Source organism: Brassica napus, unplaced genomic scaffold, assembly GCF_020379485.1.
Source record: "Brassica napus cultivar Da-Ae unplaced genomic scaffold, Da-Ae ScsIHWf_2810;HRSCAF=3587, whole genome shotgun sequence".
NCBI lineage: Eukaryota > Viridiplantae > Streptophyta > Magnoliopsida > Brassicales > Brassicaceae > Brassica > Brassica napus.
This window is the reverse complement of record NW_026016077.1, coordinates 43228-59573: the sequence shown is the minus strand read 5'-3', so window position 1 is coordinate 59573 and position 16346 is coordinate 43228. Positions and strand designations below refer to the sequence as shown.

Genomic DNA, 16346 nt, shown 5'->3' with positions numbered 1-16346 from the left:
GGGGGGTAACCCACGAATTGATAAAATGGTGGAACCAAGGTTTAAACCTGAAAACCAAGAGAACCGATTTTTATGAGTTTTTAGAGTTTTATAATGCAAACAGAAATAATTATAAAAACGAATGAGATGATAATGATAATGATAGTAAAATAAGATAAATAAACAAAGAGAAGGGATAGATATGGCGGAATCAAGCTGCTGGATGTGTATCACTCTCAGCTTGATTAGAAGATGAACTGAAGTGGATTTGCGGAGGAAGGTTTGATTGAATCTCTCAATCTGATGGAATGATGGATCGAAGTGATTGACTCTCTCAATCTGTGTACTGAGCTTGTTTGATTTGTACAAATAAACTAGACTCACGAAATCAATAAGACAACAAAGAATCTCTCTTTGAATCATAAAGACCGATATTTTATACAAAGAACAACTTTGATAAAACTGAAAAAACTTTTTATTAACTTGGTGATTAAGGGTGATCTTTACAATGGACGTCTAGGGGCTTATATAATGCTCAGAGACAAAGGTCCTAACGTTCTAAAACAAATAGAAAAGGAAACAAATCAAAACTAAGAAAGAAATCGAAAACTAGCCGTTGGAGCCTTTTGTGGGATTTTGGCTCCAAGTAAAGAATCTGATCTTTCTTGAACCTGGATGGTTTAAGGGGATAAGAGAGCTTCCTTGGGATCTTCCGGGTGGCTTGGAAGGTTCTGATGTCGTGCATAAGCTCAAAGAAAAAGAGCTGTTGGAGTTTGAATGCAAGAGCTTCTAAATAAGGCAAGTTGGAGTTAATGAGGATCCTTTTGATCCTATGTTGGCTGGTGCAAGGTATGGACTTGTAGAACTCCTCTTGGGCGTGTATGATGTCTCCTGATTGGTTGAAATGCTCTCCTGGTCGCCAATGTCTGGTTTGAAGCTGATTGAACCGGCTAGCTTCCAATTGAGGCAAGTGTAGAAGTGGTTTGGCCGGTTTTGGAGATTGGATCATAACTTCATAATTCCGTGGCCATTTCTCCTGGTATTGGGCTTTCTGGAAAGCTGAGAGATTCCTCTTGAATCCTATGATGGACTTTGATTCAGGCCGCTCCTTCCTTTGGCTGGAATCTCCTTCTAAAGTCGGGTACTCGCAGATGGACGGGCTGGAAAACCTCTGACTTGTAAAATTCATAACTTCTTGCTCCGTTAATATTCTGGCTCGATTCCAATTGGCCTGGACTCCTTCTTGAGTGTAGAATCCATAAATATTAGCCTCGTGATTTAAACCCTCCTGGTTTGTAAGATATGGTATTGTTAGTGCACGTATGTCCTGGTTTGCGCCTTGGCTGGTTGAGTAGGGCTTTGGGTTAACCTCCGGTTCAGTTGCTGATCTGATGACCTCATAATTAAAACCCCTCGATATAACCCTAAAAAGATATGAAATCAACATGCAACAACAAAAAATGCAAAAAGAAAAGGTGAAAGCTCCGATTTACCTTCAGCCTTCTCGGATCGCCGAATCGCCTTTTGTTTCGCGAGAGCTCGTTTTTTTTTCGTGATGGAGAAAGAAAAGGCAAAATGATTCTTTGTTTTCTCTCACGTGCAAGACACGCCCCCTCCGCCCCTATCACCGGTTGCCACGCGTCTAAGGATTAAGTCCTTAAACGCCTTAATTAGGGACTCTTTCTTAGCTAAAGTAAACATTATATTAGTATAATACTCAAATTTACCTAGGTTGGACCGCTAAGTTTCTCTCATGTTCCCGCGTTGGACGTGCTCTTACAGGTTTTTGTTTCGTTGGCCTGTTACTTTCTTTTGTCAAGCCCATCCCATGCCGTATCAACTTGGTCATGATGAAACGCCGCATTTTCTTTAAGAGTTAGCATGAGGTAGTCTTCGCATCTCCAGAGCCAAACGGCGACTTCGGTTGTGCGGCGGATCTTTCATATTCTTCCTTACGATAACCGATCTATCATCTTTAAACGCTTCATTAATCGATCACCCACGACCTAGATTCAATGCGACTTTTTTGTTATGCAAGGCGGTGGAGTTGGACTATAAAAAAGTCATCACTTCGAAAACCCATAATTCGTTCTTATCAAGCCGACTGCTCGGTATCGGCTCCTCTCTCCTCATGGACGGAACCTTCCTCATGCTTCACTCAAGCTGTTTGATCACGAAAGCCTTATTTTGTTTGGCTGGAGACGTCAGAGAAAAAGGCCATTGGAAGAATATTCTCAGTATGGAAGTTCTCGCCGGAGAAGGAGAAACACTGGAATGAAGCAGGCTCGATTAGCCATATCTCAACTGTTTACCGGCTGGACCCATCTTTGGGTTGCTTTGTTTCCATCTCTGAAGGACTTATCAGTCCATGGCTGTCAAGAAACTCCTCACGTTCCTGAACTGGATTTAACCCATACCCGTAAGTTATCGAATTGGGTTTGGAGTCAGTTTAATTAACATGAATCCAGTCAGATGATATTGTAATTAACTGGTTATGTAAGAGATGCAGAAAGCCAATGAAATGGAGTCTAGAATCATGTGGAGCCATCGGAGAAACATAGTTCTTTTGTTTGTGTCTTTAGAATCTTGGAGAGATTGAGCTTAGGACATGTAGAAGTATATTATTGATAAAGAAAAACAACCCAGTGAACTTTTTTCCTGAGTGTTAAGGTAAGCTTTTCATTGCTGATACATGAATGAATGATTTGCTTTTAACCATGACTCTGTTTTGAATATTTTTTTTTTGTTTTAATCCATATAATCAGATAATAAAGCTGTGAAAAATGTTTCAAGCGGTTATGGTTTTGAATATGACCCAGATATGTACATGTATATAATAGTTGTCTCTTTTCAAGTTAGAGTTGATTGGATTTGATGAATCATAGCGACTCATTTCTGTTTGAATTCAGGGAACTTCTCTGGATGGGCATGCTTTAATGTTAAATTTTCTGAACACAAATGGGGGGAGACGGTTGGGAAAGGTTCAGACAATTATCAACAAAAGTACGTGTGAAAAATGTAGCTGTTGAGGGAACGGAGAAAGAACTAAGACAGTCAGTCCATTTGGCAGGTAACAGCTTCTGGTCTTATGCATCATCTCGGTTTATGATTATCTTATACACAAGTTACAACAGTTACACGAGGATGTGACACTAGCCTCTGTCAGAATTAAAAGTATTGTTAGATTTACTATTCTGAAAACATCAACGGTCCCCCACTCTCTTGCTCTGTTTTCTTAACTGTGACTTTTTGCTTTGTCATGTTTTGGTAAATGGCTGCTCTCAGCTGTGTCTTTTTCGTTGTCTGCAGAGTTGAATATAGACTAGCTAATGGTCATGTAGAGCATTCTCCTGAATTCTTCTATGATGGTTCTATGTTGAAGGTATAACAAACTCACACTACAAGAAAACAGCGTAATTCTGACGAACATTCTGACGGAAAATGAGATCCTCGGAATATACCGATGAAATACCGAGGAAATCATATTCCTCGGAAAACACCGACGAATATCCGAGGATATATTATAGCCGTTAGAGAGCCGTTGGGGGATTTAAAAATTCCGAGGAAAGAGCCGTTGCCGTCGGGATTCCGTCGGAATTTCCTCGGTACTGTCAGCAGCATTTCATCTATAAATACCCGCACCCCCATCCTCTTCATTCACTCCATTTCTTCATCCTCTCATATACTATATTTACACACGAATTTGATTGAAAAAAACATGTCTTCTTCAAATTATTATCGTTCTTGGATCGATCGACCTCATTTGGATCCGAACACGAGATTGCTTACGGAAGAATACCAACGAGGTATAACCGAATTCATGGGGTTAGTTCAACGACAACCGGAAGCAGAAACGGGTATGTTAAGATGTCCTTGCTCTAATTGTAAAAATAGAAAGATTATTAAAGAGTGGGATGTTTGGACTCATCTATATTTGAATGGGTTTACACGAAGTTACAAAATTTGGTACCATCATGGAGAAACTGATTATGAATATGGTAGTGGTATTTGCCTTTGACGGAAAGGTTGCAGAGGTTGCATGTGTATTAATAACGCTTATTTACAAATTAAATAATTTTTTTAAATGTTACAAGTTTGTTATATCAAGTACCCCCGGGTTAGGAACAGAGATGATCCATGAGTCACTGTTACATCACTCAACCCGAGAGGCCGAGTTCAGGGAAGTTCTGAGCTGGAAGACCCACTACAACCAAGCACATCCGGCAACTTAAGTGCAGCAGAAGATTTAGCTGCAGTTGGCCTTGTAGTCGATTTAACCGACTTTGGAGAGGAAGCCGTCATTCACGTAGAGGATGAACCAGAATTTTTATAAACACTATTTTATTATTTTTTGTATTTATAAAAAGATGATTTCATATCTATAAAAATATTTATATTTACAAAACTAATTTTGTATTTATAAAACATTTTTTTGATTTATAAACACTAATTTATTATTTTTGTATTTATAAAAGCTATTTTGTATTTATAAAAAGATGATTTCATATTTATAAAAATATTTATATTTATAAAACTAATTTTGTATTTATAAAACATTTTTTGATTTATAAACATTATTTTATTATTTTTTGTATTTATAAAAGAGAAAAAGATTAGGATAGCACCAAACCAAGTTTTTGTTCCCAAAGTAGCACTCAAGGCTCAAAGTCACAAAAATAAGTTTCATTAAAGAGGTAAATATACACTTATACCCCTTGGATTAATTAATCCAAATCTTAGGGTTTAGAGTTAAGGGGTGGGGTTTTGGAATTAGGGTTTAAAATTTAATAAAAAATAAATACTAAAATAAAAAATAAAAATTTAAAAACAGTTTAAAAAAGTATTTTTAAATTATAAAACGAAAATTTGAAAAAAAAAAAAAATTCGAAAAAAAAAATTTATAAAAATTTCGAATCTGAAAACATATAATCTGAAACTATAAAAAAAATTATTTTTTCATTTTTTTCATTTTTTTATTTTATTTATTTATTTTTGTTTATTTATTTAATTTTAAACCAAGGGTATTAGGGATATTTTGCCCCTTAATGAATGTCATTTTTGTGACTTTCTCTTTCTAGTGCCATTTTTGAGACATAAACTTCAAAAGGTGCTATTATTGACAATTGTCCTTTATAAAAACTATTTTGTATTTATAAAAAGATGATTTCATATTTATAAAAATATTTATATTTATAAAACTAATTTTGTATTTATAAAACATTTTTTTATTTATAAACACTATTTTTTTATTTTTTTGTATTTATAAAAACTATTTTAAAATATACAAAACATTTTTTGTATATAAATTCGATTTTTGGATTTATAAAAGATGATTTCATATTTATAAAAATATTTATATTTATTAAAACTACTTTTGTATTTATAAAAGGAGAAATTATATGTTTACCACTTTCATGGTACCACTTTTCATTTTTACCTTCACTAATGAGACATTTTTAAAAATACCTTATTCATTAATTGGTAAAAGACTATTATGCCCTTATTATTTATATATATAATAAATCATTATTTAAATAAAAATAATAATAAAATAATAATAAAAATAATAATAAAAAAAAGATAAAACAAATAAAAAAATGTAAAAAAAATTTTATGTTTTCGAATTATACTTTTTCAAATTTGAATTTTTTTTCGAATTTTTTTTTTATTTTTTTTCAAATTTCTTTTTGAAAAACAAAAATTATGTTTGAAACTATTTTTTAAATTTTTTTATATATTTTTTAAGTATTTATATATTTATTAGAATCATAAATTTTACATTCCAAAAAGAGAAAAAGACCAAAATAGCACTAAATCAAGTTTTTGTTCCCAAACTAGCACTCAAGGCCAAAAGTCACAAAATAGCACTCAAGGGGTGGGGTTTAGGGTTTAGAATTTAGGGTTTAGGGTTTAGAGTTTAGGTTTTAGGGTTTAGAGTTGAGAAGTGAGGTTTTGGGGATAAGATTTCAAATTTTGAAAAATAAAAAAACTTAAATTTTTTAAAAGATAAAATGCTATTTTGGTCATTTTAGTTTTTGAGTGCTATTTTTGTGATATACACTTAGAAAGGTGCTATTTTGGAGATTTGCCCTTCCAAAAACCCTACCCCACCCCTCAACTCTAAACCCTAAGTCTAGATTAGTTAACCCTAAGGGTATAATTGTATTTTACCCTTCATTAAAAGTGAGGGTAAAAATGGTTAGTGTAAACATGAAAAGTGGTACTATGAATGTGGTATTTGTGGCAATTTTCCTTTATAAAACATTTTTTTGATTTATAAACACTATTTTATTATTTTTTGAATTTATTAAAACTATTTTGTATTTATAAAAAGATGATTTCATATTTATAAAAATATTTATATTTATGAAACTAATTTTGTATTTATAAAACACTTTTTTGATTTATAAACACTATTTTATTATTTTTTGTATTTATAAAAACTATTTTTAAATATGTTTTTCAATTAATATTTATTAAACCAATTTTTAAATATGTTTTCTATTTCAATTTTAATTTTATATTTTCGAATTTCAATTTAAAAAAATAAATTTTTAATTTCTGAAAAAAATAATAATTTTGGAAATATTCCGAGGAAGTGTATCCCTCAGGATATTCCGACGACAACTTCTTCGGAATATTCCGAGGGACATAGGTCCTCGGAATATCCCGACAGATACACTCCCTCGGAATATTCCACGGCTAATGTTTCTCGGAATATTCCGACGGCCGAGGTTCGTCGGAATATCCTCGGAATCTTTAATTCTCGGTATTCCTTCGGAATTTTTCGAGGAAATTTTACTTTCCGACGAAAAATTTCCGACGACCATTCTCGTCGGTATGTCCTTGGAATACCGTTATTCCGAGGACATACCGACGATATTTGTCGTCGGAATCCCGGTGTTTTCTTGTAGTGTCATATCCCCTGTTTTAAAACGTGCCGCCGAGGACCGCAAAGTCGCCGGAAAATCGTTATCCGGCCATCAACCGTGGCGAACTAGAGAAATTCGCTGGAAAACTCGGATCTCACAAAAAATCTTAAGTTATTGCTTGTTTTGGCCTAAGAATCGACTAATATACATACGGTTTATGAAATTTACGAGAAAAAAACAATAAAAACGAAGAAAATCGATCTAAAACTCGTCAAAGTTACGGAGCCGTCGAGCTTGAAAACGCAGAAAGCCTAATAATGTAAAGAGGAAGACGATATATAAATGACATAATTACCCTTCATTTAAGTTAAACTTTAAATGCAATTCTGCTTTTTCCCTTATTTGAACCCGGGTTGCAAGACATAAAAGGTGAGCCTCAACCACTACACTAAGTAATCTTCTTTGTATTGTTTATAAATGTATAATATATAGCTAAAAATAAATCGCCGAATGAGAAAATCTCCGATTTTCTCATTCGGCGCTAGGCCCAAACCGAGCGCACGCGTAACGCCTAGCGAGTTTCCGAACAGGGGTCATATCTCAGTCAGCAAACTTTCTCTTTGGAAACCTTCAATGTTCAAACTTGGGTTTGATGAGACGCTTTTTAAATACCATATCCAGATTAGTATTCAGGCGTTTAATGATGAAGATACTCAAGGACACCGAACTATTGGTAACATGACTCAACTCAACGACGAAGAGATCACTTCACATTAAATTGGGTATGTTATAGCACTTAACTTGATGATCCGTTTCTGTAGGTTTGTTTCTTCACCTTCGTGAAGCAGAGATAACAGACTCAATAAGGACAAAACATGATGATCCATTTCAAAGAGGGTCTCAGTCTTCCAAAGAGGGCAGTATACAGGTTACGGTTTTTAAATATTATATATCAATCTCAGGTAAACTGGCTCGAAAAAAAAACAAGTCTAATTTGATATCTGGTTTGGTGTTAGTTTCATGTTTCTCGATCAATAAAATTCAAAGAATTTAAAATATATTTCAGTGCATTTGAGAGAATTTAAGTTTTAGTAAACATTATATAAACAAAGAAAAAATCTTAACATATCTCCACATTCAAAATAAGATCAATTTGTAATCACATTAATCTCCTTCAACCACCGATGAAAATGTTCAGAAGCAAACGAGGATGACGATGAAAACGTGTTACTACTAAACAAAAGCTAACTGGATTTCACTCTCTGTGTCCACTTAGCTTAAAAGTTTTACAAGGAGGAGACACTTGGCAAGCTCCCATCTTCTCCAATCTGAAACCACAAGTTTGAACTTGAATTCTTAAGCGTCAAAGGGTCAAACAGAGAAAAATCAAAACCAACTTTGGTGAAAATGATGAACGAAAGATAGTTTTGAACATACAACAAGCCTGAACCTGATTTGTAAGGCAGTAAAGGATCAGACAGATCAAAACCTTCACTCTTGGGAAGAAAAAGATCGACACTTTTATTGTTGAAACAGACCGAATTCTTACAATAAAGAAGATGAGACTAAGAGAGGGTTCTCTCTGAGTGGCTGGAACGAGAGAACCTATGGAGAGACCGTGCAAGTTGCAACGCAATCTCCCTTAGCTCCAACGGCCGTCTTGGGGGAAGTCGTTGATGCGTATGGCAACGATGAAGACGGTGACACCGATGACCGGAGTTAGCCCGCCCACTTGGTGTTTCCTCTGTTCTTCCTACTAGGCATTGTTTCTTCTTTGGTCGTATCTAGAACAAAACATAGATTTTTATGAATAAATAGATCAAAGACAATAGATTAAGAGTGATAACCAATAAACAGACAAACTCTGTAACCTGCAAATCTTTTTGAATTAAGAAAAAGTTAAACCGTGGAAACAATCCATTTCCCGAGTATCCTCAAAACGTTATTATCTCTAAGAACAATAATGTCAGGAGTTATGGTGGTGTGGTGGGCAAGACAGCTCCTTCAAGATGTTTTGCCTTTTATCCTCCTGATCAAAATCTCAGACCTGAGAGGAAATATATCAAACGTATGATTGATCAATTGGTATACTAATGTATTGATTTGGTTTTTAAAATATCTTAACCATACACTTCTCTAATTCAAACTCTTCTGGCAAATCAAATTCACCAGTTTTGTATACTAAGAAAACAGCTTCGGAAACATACAAACTCACTTATATCACATCTAACTCTCTTCATGTTTAGCTCTTGCAATCACTAATCACTATGTACGCATCACTTTCAATTACAAAACTAACACACAACAAACAAAACCTTAAAAAAAAAAAAAAAAAAACAAAAAAAAAAAAAAAAAAACAAAATTCTTAATAACTTAAATAACAAGTAGGTGTTACGAAAGTCAGCAACACTTTCGTGTGAGAGTTGATATGGAGCCCATATCATTTAAAACTCACAGTAACAATTGTCGAAACCTCTTCTATATAAGGAATTGTATTGCGATCATTTTATGACGCCCCTTTCGAATAATAATAATAACTTCATCCTTTCTCGTTTTGGTATTCTACTCTCTTCTTTTCTTTTCGTAGTTTTCTATATACTATAATTATGATCTTCATGCAATAGATAAGAAAGACGTTTTACGTATCTTAAAATAAACAATACATAATATAATTATAACACGTTATCAGCACGATCACTCTATTATTATAATTCTTTCTTTTGATTATTATGTTCGGAGTGGGGCCTCCATTTTATTTGTTTATGATTACCGGAGTGCGGCCCTGCCGCCCCGCCTTTTATTGTTAATTTTACAATGGTTGCTTAAGGCACCATAATGGCTGGTATACCGCCTAAACATTTAACTTGTTATTTTATATTTGAGTCCATTATCATAATTTATTATTTTACAGATTTGATCACCTTAATATTTTTGCTTTCAAATTTGACGGATAATTTCACCACCATAGATAACTAAATACATTTAAGTAGGCACATATATTTATATATGTGTTTAAATTGATAAATTTTATAATTGCTCACTGATTGTTTATGATTAATTTTTTATCTTGTGTTTTTCTTTTACCTCCAACGGTCATATATAAATTTAAAAAAAAAAAAAAAAAAAAATTACTTTCTAAACGGCTAGTTAACGGCTATGAACAGTGTTTTTATCTATAAATATACTCATTTCTTACTCATTTACTTCATCCAAAACATTTCATCTTCTCTAAAATATTTTCAAATCGCTCCATTCCGGTTTTTCATTACAAAAAAGATGATTCGCATATTTTTGGTTGTATGTGCAATTCTAATTTTTGCTTCTATGTACGGTCTTTTTATTGGAGAATTTGCTCCTGAAGAATTTACGCTCAATGTCGGTTTACTTTTCTATGCGCTGTTTCTCCTTGTAATTGCGTGTATTATTAATATAAATGGTTCATTTTAAAATTATGAAATTCTAATATATTATTTGATTTTAGAAATCCAATGGCAAACATGGAGAAGCTCCAATTCCCCGCTCTAGACATCACCGGCACCAACTACATTTCATGGGTTACAAATGTCGAACTTCATCTTGAATCTCTTGGTCTATCCGAGACCGTTAAAGAGATTAATACTTCAACGCCTCAAGAAAAGGCTAAATCGGTGATCTTCCTTAGAAGACACCTTGATGAAAGTATTATTTATGACTATGCCAACATGAGAGATCCTAAAGAGCTATGGAAGTCTCTGAAAGATCGTTTTGATCATCAGAAAGACATAACACTTCCACTTGCTCGGGATGAATGGCAGAGTCTGAGATTTCAAGATTTCGACAAAGTGATGAATTACAACTCGGCTGTGTTAGGGATTGTGGCCAAATTGAGATATTGTGGTGAAACAATCACCGAATCTCAAATGCTTGAGAAGACATACACCACATTCCATAAGAGCCACATCACCCTACAACAACAGTACAGGTTGCGGGGATATACCAAATTTTCAGAATTAATTGTGGCGCTTCTCATAGCAGAAAAAAACAACGAGCTTCTGATCAAGAATCACATGACTCGTCCAACTGGTTCAAAACCGTTTCCTGAAGCAAACGCGTTAGATGCAAAGAAACCAGTCAAGGAAAATAAAGCCTATTGGGGTCGCGGTCGTGGTCGTCAAAACTACCGTGGACGTGGACGAAAGTACAATCCACAAGATAGGAAGTCATTCCAGTGGGTCCGCTCTGAGCAAACCCCTAAGGGAAAAGAACACCAAGGAAATACCTCCCAGAAGCGAGAAGAAGCTTGTTTCAGATGCGGTACTAAGGGACATTGGTCTCGTTTATGTCGTACCCCTGCACACCTTTGCGCTCTATACAAAGAGTCCGTCAAAGGAAAAGAAAAGGAAGTAAACTTTGCGGAACATTCTGAGGGTACAACGCACCTCGATGCGTCTGACTTTGTGAATGATTTCGAGGAGACCGCTATCCCGGAAGCCTAAGTGCCCATCATGTGACTCTTGAAATTCCACAATTATACCATAAATAATTGTTGTTTGTGGAAGATTAATGTATAATTATTGTGTGCTTTTCACCTTCTTATGTATAATTATTGTGTGTTTAATGTTTGCTAATGATGTATAATATTTTATGAATAATATTATCTTATGTTAATTCTTTTTGTTTGTCTCAGAAATGGACATTACAAATGGAACATCAACCAAGATCAATGCTAGAGATATTTGTATACCAGATAGTGGAACAACGCACACTATTCTGAAGCACAGAAAATATTTTTCTGAACTAAAACCGACAAATATCACTGTTCATACAATATCGGGTCCTGCAGACTTGATCGAAGGAATTGGTAAAGCCCATTTCACGTTACCCAACGGGACAAAATTCTCGATAAATAATGCACTATTTTCTCCAAATTCTAAAAGGAATTTGTTGAGTTTTAAAGACATATATCTTCAAGGATTTGATACTCAGTCTGCAACTGAGGATGGAAAGAAGTATATGTATATTACTCTTGAGAAATCGGGAAAACAAAAGGTATTGGAAAAATTACCAAAACTCTCTTCTGGTCTACATCATACATATATAAGTGCCATTGAATCACATTTGGTGATTAAGGAAAATTCTAGTGATTTTACACTATGGCATGATCGTCTTGGTCATCCAGGCACTACAATGATGCGAAAAATCATCGAGAACTCACATGGTCATTCACTGAAACCCCAAGAAGTTTATCAAGGGAATAAAATGACATGTACTGCGTGTTCTCTTGGAAAGTTGATTATAAGACCATCGCCAACCAAAATAGATAAAGAGTTACCAAAGTTCCTTGAACGAATTCAAGGCGATATTTGTGGACCTATACATCCACCTTGTGGACCATTCTATTATTTTATGGTAATGATCGACGCGTCGAGTAGATGGTCACACGTTTGTCTATTGTCCTCTCGAAATATGGCATTTGCGAGATTTTTATCTCAGATAATCAAACTAAGAGCTCAGTTTCCTGATTATCCGATAAAGAGAGTTAGACTGGACAACGCTGGTGAATTTACCTCCCAAGCATTCAATGATTATTGTATGGTAACTGGAATTGATGTTGAACATCCTGTTGCTCATGTTCATACACAAAATGGTTTGGCCGAATCATTAATTAAACGTCTGCAACTGATTGCAAGACCATTGATTATGAAATCTAAACTCCCAACTTCTGTGTGGGGACATGCTATTTTGCATGCAGAAGCATTGATTCGAATAAGACCAAGTGCATATCACAAATACTCTCCAATACAGTTAGCCTTTGGACGAGAACCAAACATTTCTCATCTAAGAATTTTTGGTTGCGCTGTATATGTGCCGATTGCACCTCCCCAACGTACAAAGATGGGACCTCAAAGGAGGTTAGGGATATATGTTGGTTGTGACTCTCCATCAATTATACGATACCTAGAACCACAAACTGGTGACGTATTTACGGCACGTTTTGCTGATTGCCACTTTGATGAAAAAGTATTCCCAGTTCTAGGGGGAGAAAATAAACAAGTAGGAAAGGATATCAAATGGTGTGTACCATCTTTACTACACCTTGATCCTCCTACAAAACAATCAGAATTAGAGGTCCGTCGGATTATGCATTTACAAAGCATCGCAAATCAACTACCCGATGCTTTTGCAGACACCAAATTGGTTACAAAATCCCATATACCGGCTGCAAATACTCCTGCTCGCTTAGAAATGCCACATGAACGTGGAGTAGAAGATAATACACGAGAGTCTAAAATACGCTTGAAGCGTGGTAGACCTATTGGTTCTAAGGATAAGAATCCTAGAAAAAGAAAGGAGTCAGAAAAACAAAATTCTTCCAATATAGCAGAAAAGTTGGAAGAGATTAACAGCGAGGTCAATGAGAATGTTGAACATCATGATTCTGAAGAAAATCATGAGATTTCTATTAACTACATTCATAATAGAAAAATATGGAATCGAAACAAAGTGAATGGTGTTGATGATCTTTTCTCATACTTTGTTTCGAAGGAAATAGATGAAGAGAATGATGACCCTGAACCAAAATCTATCTTGGAATGTCAAAAGAGACATGATTGGATAAAATGGAAAGATGCAATACAAGTTGAACTCGATTCACTTAACAAACGAGAGGTATTTGGTCCTATTATAATCACACCTGAAGCTGTAAGGCCAGTTGGTTACAAATGGGTTTTTGTTCGGAAACGAAATGAGAAAAGCGAGATTATGAGATATAAGGCTCGTCTTGTAGCTCAAGGATTTTCTCAAAGACCTGGAATCGATTATGAAGAAACATATTCTCCTGTTATGGATGCAATCACATTTAGATTTTTGATGAGTCTTGCGGCTAATCAAAATCTAGAGATGCGTCTAATGGACGTTGTTACTGCATACTTATATGGATCTTTGGACACTGATATTTATATGAGAATCCCTGAAGGATTTAAAATGCCAGAATCATTAAGTTCTAAACCTAAAGAGTTATGTGCAATAAAATTGCAAAGATCATTATACGGTTTAAAACAGTCTGGACGCATGTGGTATAATCGTCTCAGTGAACATCTAACTAAAGAAGGATATGTAAACAATCCTATATGCCCATGTGTTTTCATCAAGAAAACATCATCTGGATTTGTTATCATTGCCGTATATGTTGATGACCTAAATATTATTGGGACTAAAGTCGAAATACAAAAGGCATCTGATTATTTAAAAGGAGAATTTGAGATGAAAGATCTCGGACAAACAAAATATTGTCTTGGCCTACAAATTGAGCATTCTCAAAAGGGTATATTTGTACACCAGTCTACATATACGAAAAGAGTGTTGAAACGATTCAACATGGACAAATCGACTCCACTTAGTACTCCTATGGTCGTCAGATCACTTAATGTCGAAAATGATCCCTTTCGACCACACGAAGAAAATGAAGATATACTTGGTCCTGAAGTGCCATATTTAAGTGCAATAGGAGCACTTATGTATCTTGCTAATTGTACTCGGCCTGATATATCATTTGCTGTTAATCTTTTGGCAAGATTTAGTTCATCCCCTACGCAAAGACATTGGAATGGGATCAAACATGTCTTTCGCTATCTCCAAGGAACGATTGATTTAGGATTATTTTATCCTAATAATACTAACGGAGAAATAGTTGGCTTTGCAGATGCAGGATATTTATCTGACCCTCATAAAGCTCGATCACAAACAGGGTACGTTTTCACGGTTGGAGGAACCGCTATATCATGGCGATCCCAGAAACAAACACTTGTAGCCACTTCCTCGAACCATGCTGAAATAATCGCTCTCCATGAAGCAAGCAGAGAATGTGTTTGGCTCAGATCAATAAGTAAACACATCCTATCAAGTAGTGGGATCAACGTCGACTCAAAACCGACCATCATATATGAAGACAATGCAGCATGTGTCGCTCAAACAAAGGAAGGATACATCAAAAGTGACCGAACCAAACATATTCCACCAAAGTTCTTCTCATATACCCAAGAACTCGAGAAGAATAAAGAAATTGAAGTGAGATATGTTCGATCCTGTGATAATGCTGCAGACCTCTTTACGAAGTCACTATCCACTACGACATTCAGAAAACATGTTTACAACATTGGAATGCGTCATCAACAAGACCTGTAACGATCGTCTATTCGAGGGGGAGCTTCTGAGTTGTACTCTTTTTGCCTTACTATGGTTTTTCCTACTGGGTTTTCCAAGAAAGGTTTTTAATGAGGCAACAAGAGATGATATACATGAGACATTAATGATACTGGTCTCCAAGGGGGAGTGTTACGAAAGTCAGCAACACTTTCGTGTGAGAGTTGATATGGAGCCCATATCATTTAAAACTCACAGTAACAATTGTCGAAACCTCTTCTATATAAGGAATTGTATTGCGATCATTTTATGACGCCCCTTTCGAATAATAATAATAACTTCATCCTTTCTCGTTTTGGTATTCTACTCTCTTCTTTTCTTTTCGTAGTTTTCTATATACTATAATTATGATCTTCATGTAATAGATAAGAAAGACGTTTTACGTATCTTAAAATAAACAATACATAATATAATTATAACAGTAGGTATATTGTAGCGCAGACCGACTACCAGAATAAACTAAATAATATTTTTTTCTTACATCTCTACCCTAGTCATTTATATAACATCACACTCTCTCTCCTCTAAAATGTTGAAATCAACGTGAAATTTTTTTGTTAATTAACCCTCAAATTAATGACTTCAAATGATTAGTTTGTGTATTAGTATCAAACAGCAAAAAAGTAAGACATATCTAAAAGTAGAGAGCAAAGAATTTTTTTTTTTGAAAGGAAAAAAAAAACGAGAGAAAATGGCGAACCCCTGGTTCCCACCCAACGGCGTCTCCGCCCTGTCTCCGCCGCGTCTCACTACTGGTGATAGCTCCAACCTCACTCCCCCAATTCCCCCTGACCCTCCCGACCCTGATTTCCCTCCCCTCGGTTATGTCCCCCCCAAATCCCCTCGATTTTCATCGCAAACTGCCAAACCCTCAATCAAACACCCCTCTACCCTTCATAAATAACCCACCCCCTGCTACCTCCACACCTTTTGACCCAACTCAATCTGCACCTCTTCCGTTTCCCACCAACACTCCTCTACTGGAGAAAATAAGAAAACTAGAGGACAAGTCTTTGAAGCGCCTTGCTCCGGTTACTATGTCGGATAAAGGAATCCCCAGAGTTCTCATTCCGGACAGTGTCTTTCAGAAAGGAGCTGAAATACACAAAGATTTCATAATCTGCTACTTTAATGGAAGGCCCCCCCCTTTCAATCAAGTTCAGAGTGTCCTCAACCATATGTGGGAAAAAGGAAAGCGTGTAGAGATTCATACTAATCCCTTATCTAGATCCATGTTGGTGAGAATACCTTCAGATTACCTAAGGCAGAAAATACTTGAGAAATCTGTGTGGTATGTCGGTGAGTCCATGTTCC

The 16346-nt window shown here is 35.4% G+C and overlaps 1 protein-coding gene across 1 annotated transcript; it reads left to right on the top strand.

The window, feature by feature from the left end:
• Positions 1-10339: 10339 nt before the first annotated feature.
• Positions 10340-11326, top strand: LOC106350339. The gene has a single exon (XM_013790240.3). The coding sequence runs from the start codon at positions 10340-10342 to the stop codon at positions 11324-11326; it is 987 nt and encodes a 328-aa protein (XP_013645694.1).
• The last annotated feature ends 5020 nt before the right edge of the window (positions 11327-16346 follow it).

Coding starts and splice junctions, on each gene's coding strand:
- LOC106350339 (XM_013790240.3), top strand. CDS start 10,340: ATGGCAAACATGGAGAAGCTCCAATTCCCCGCTCTAGACATCACCGGC.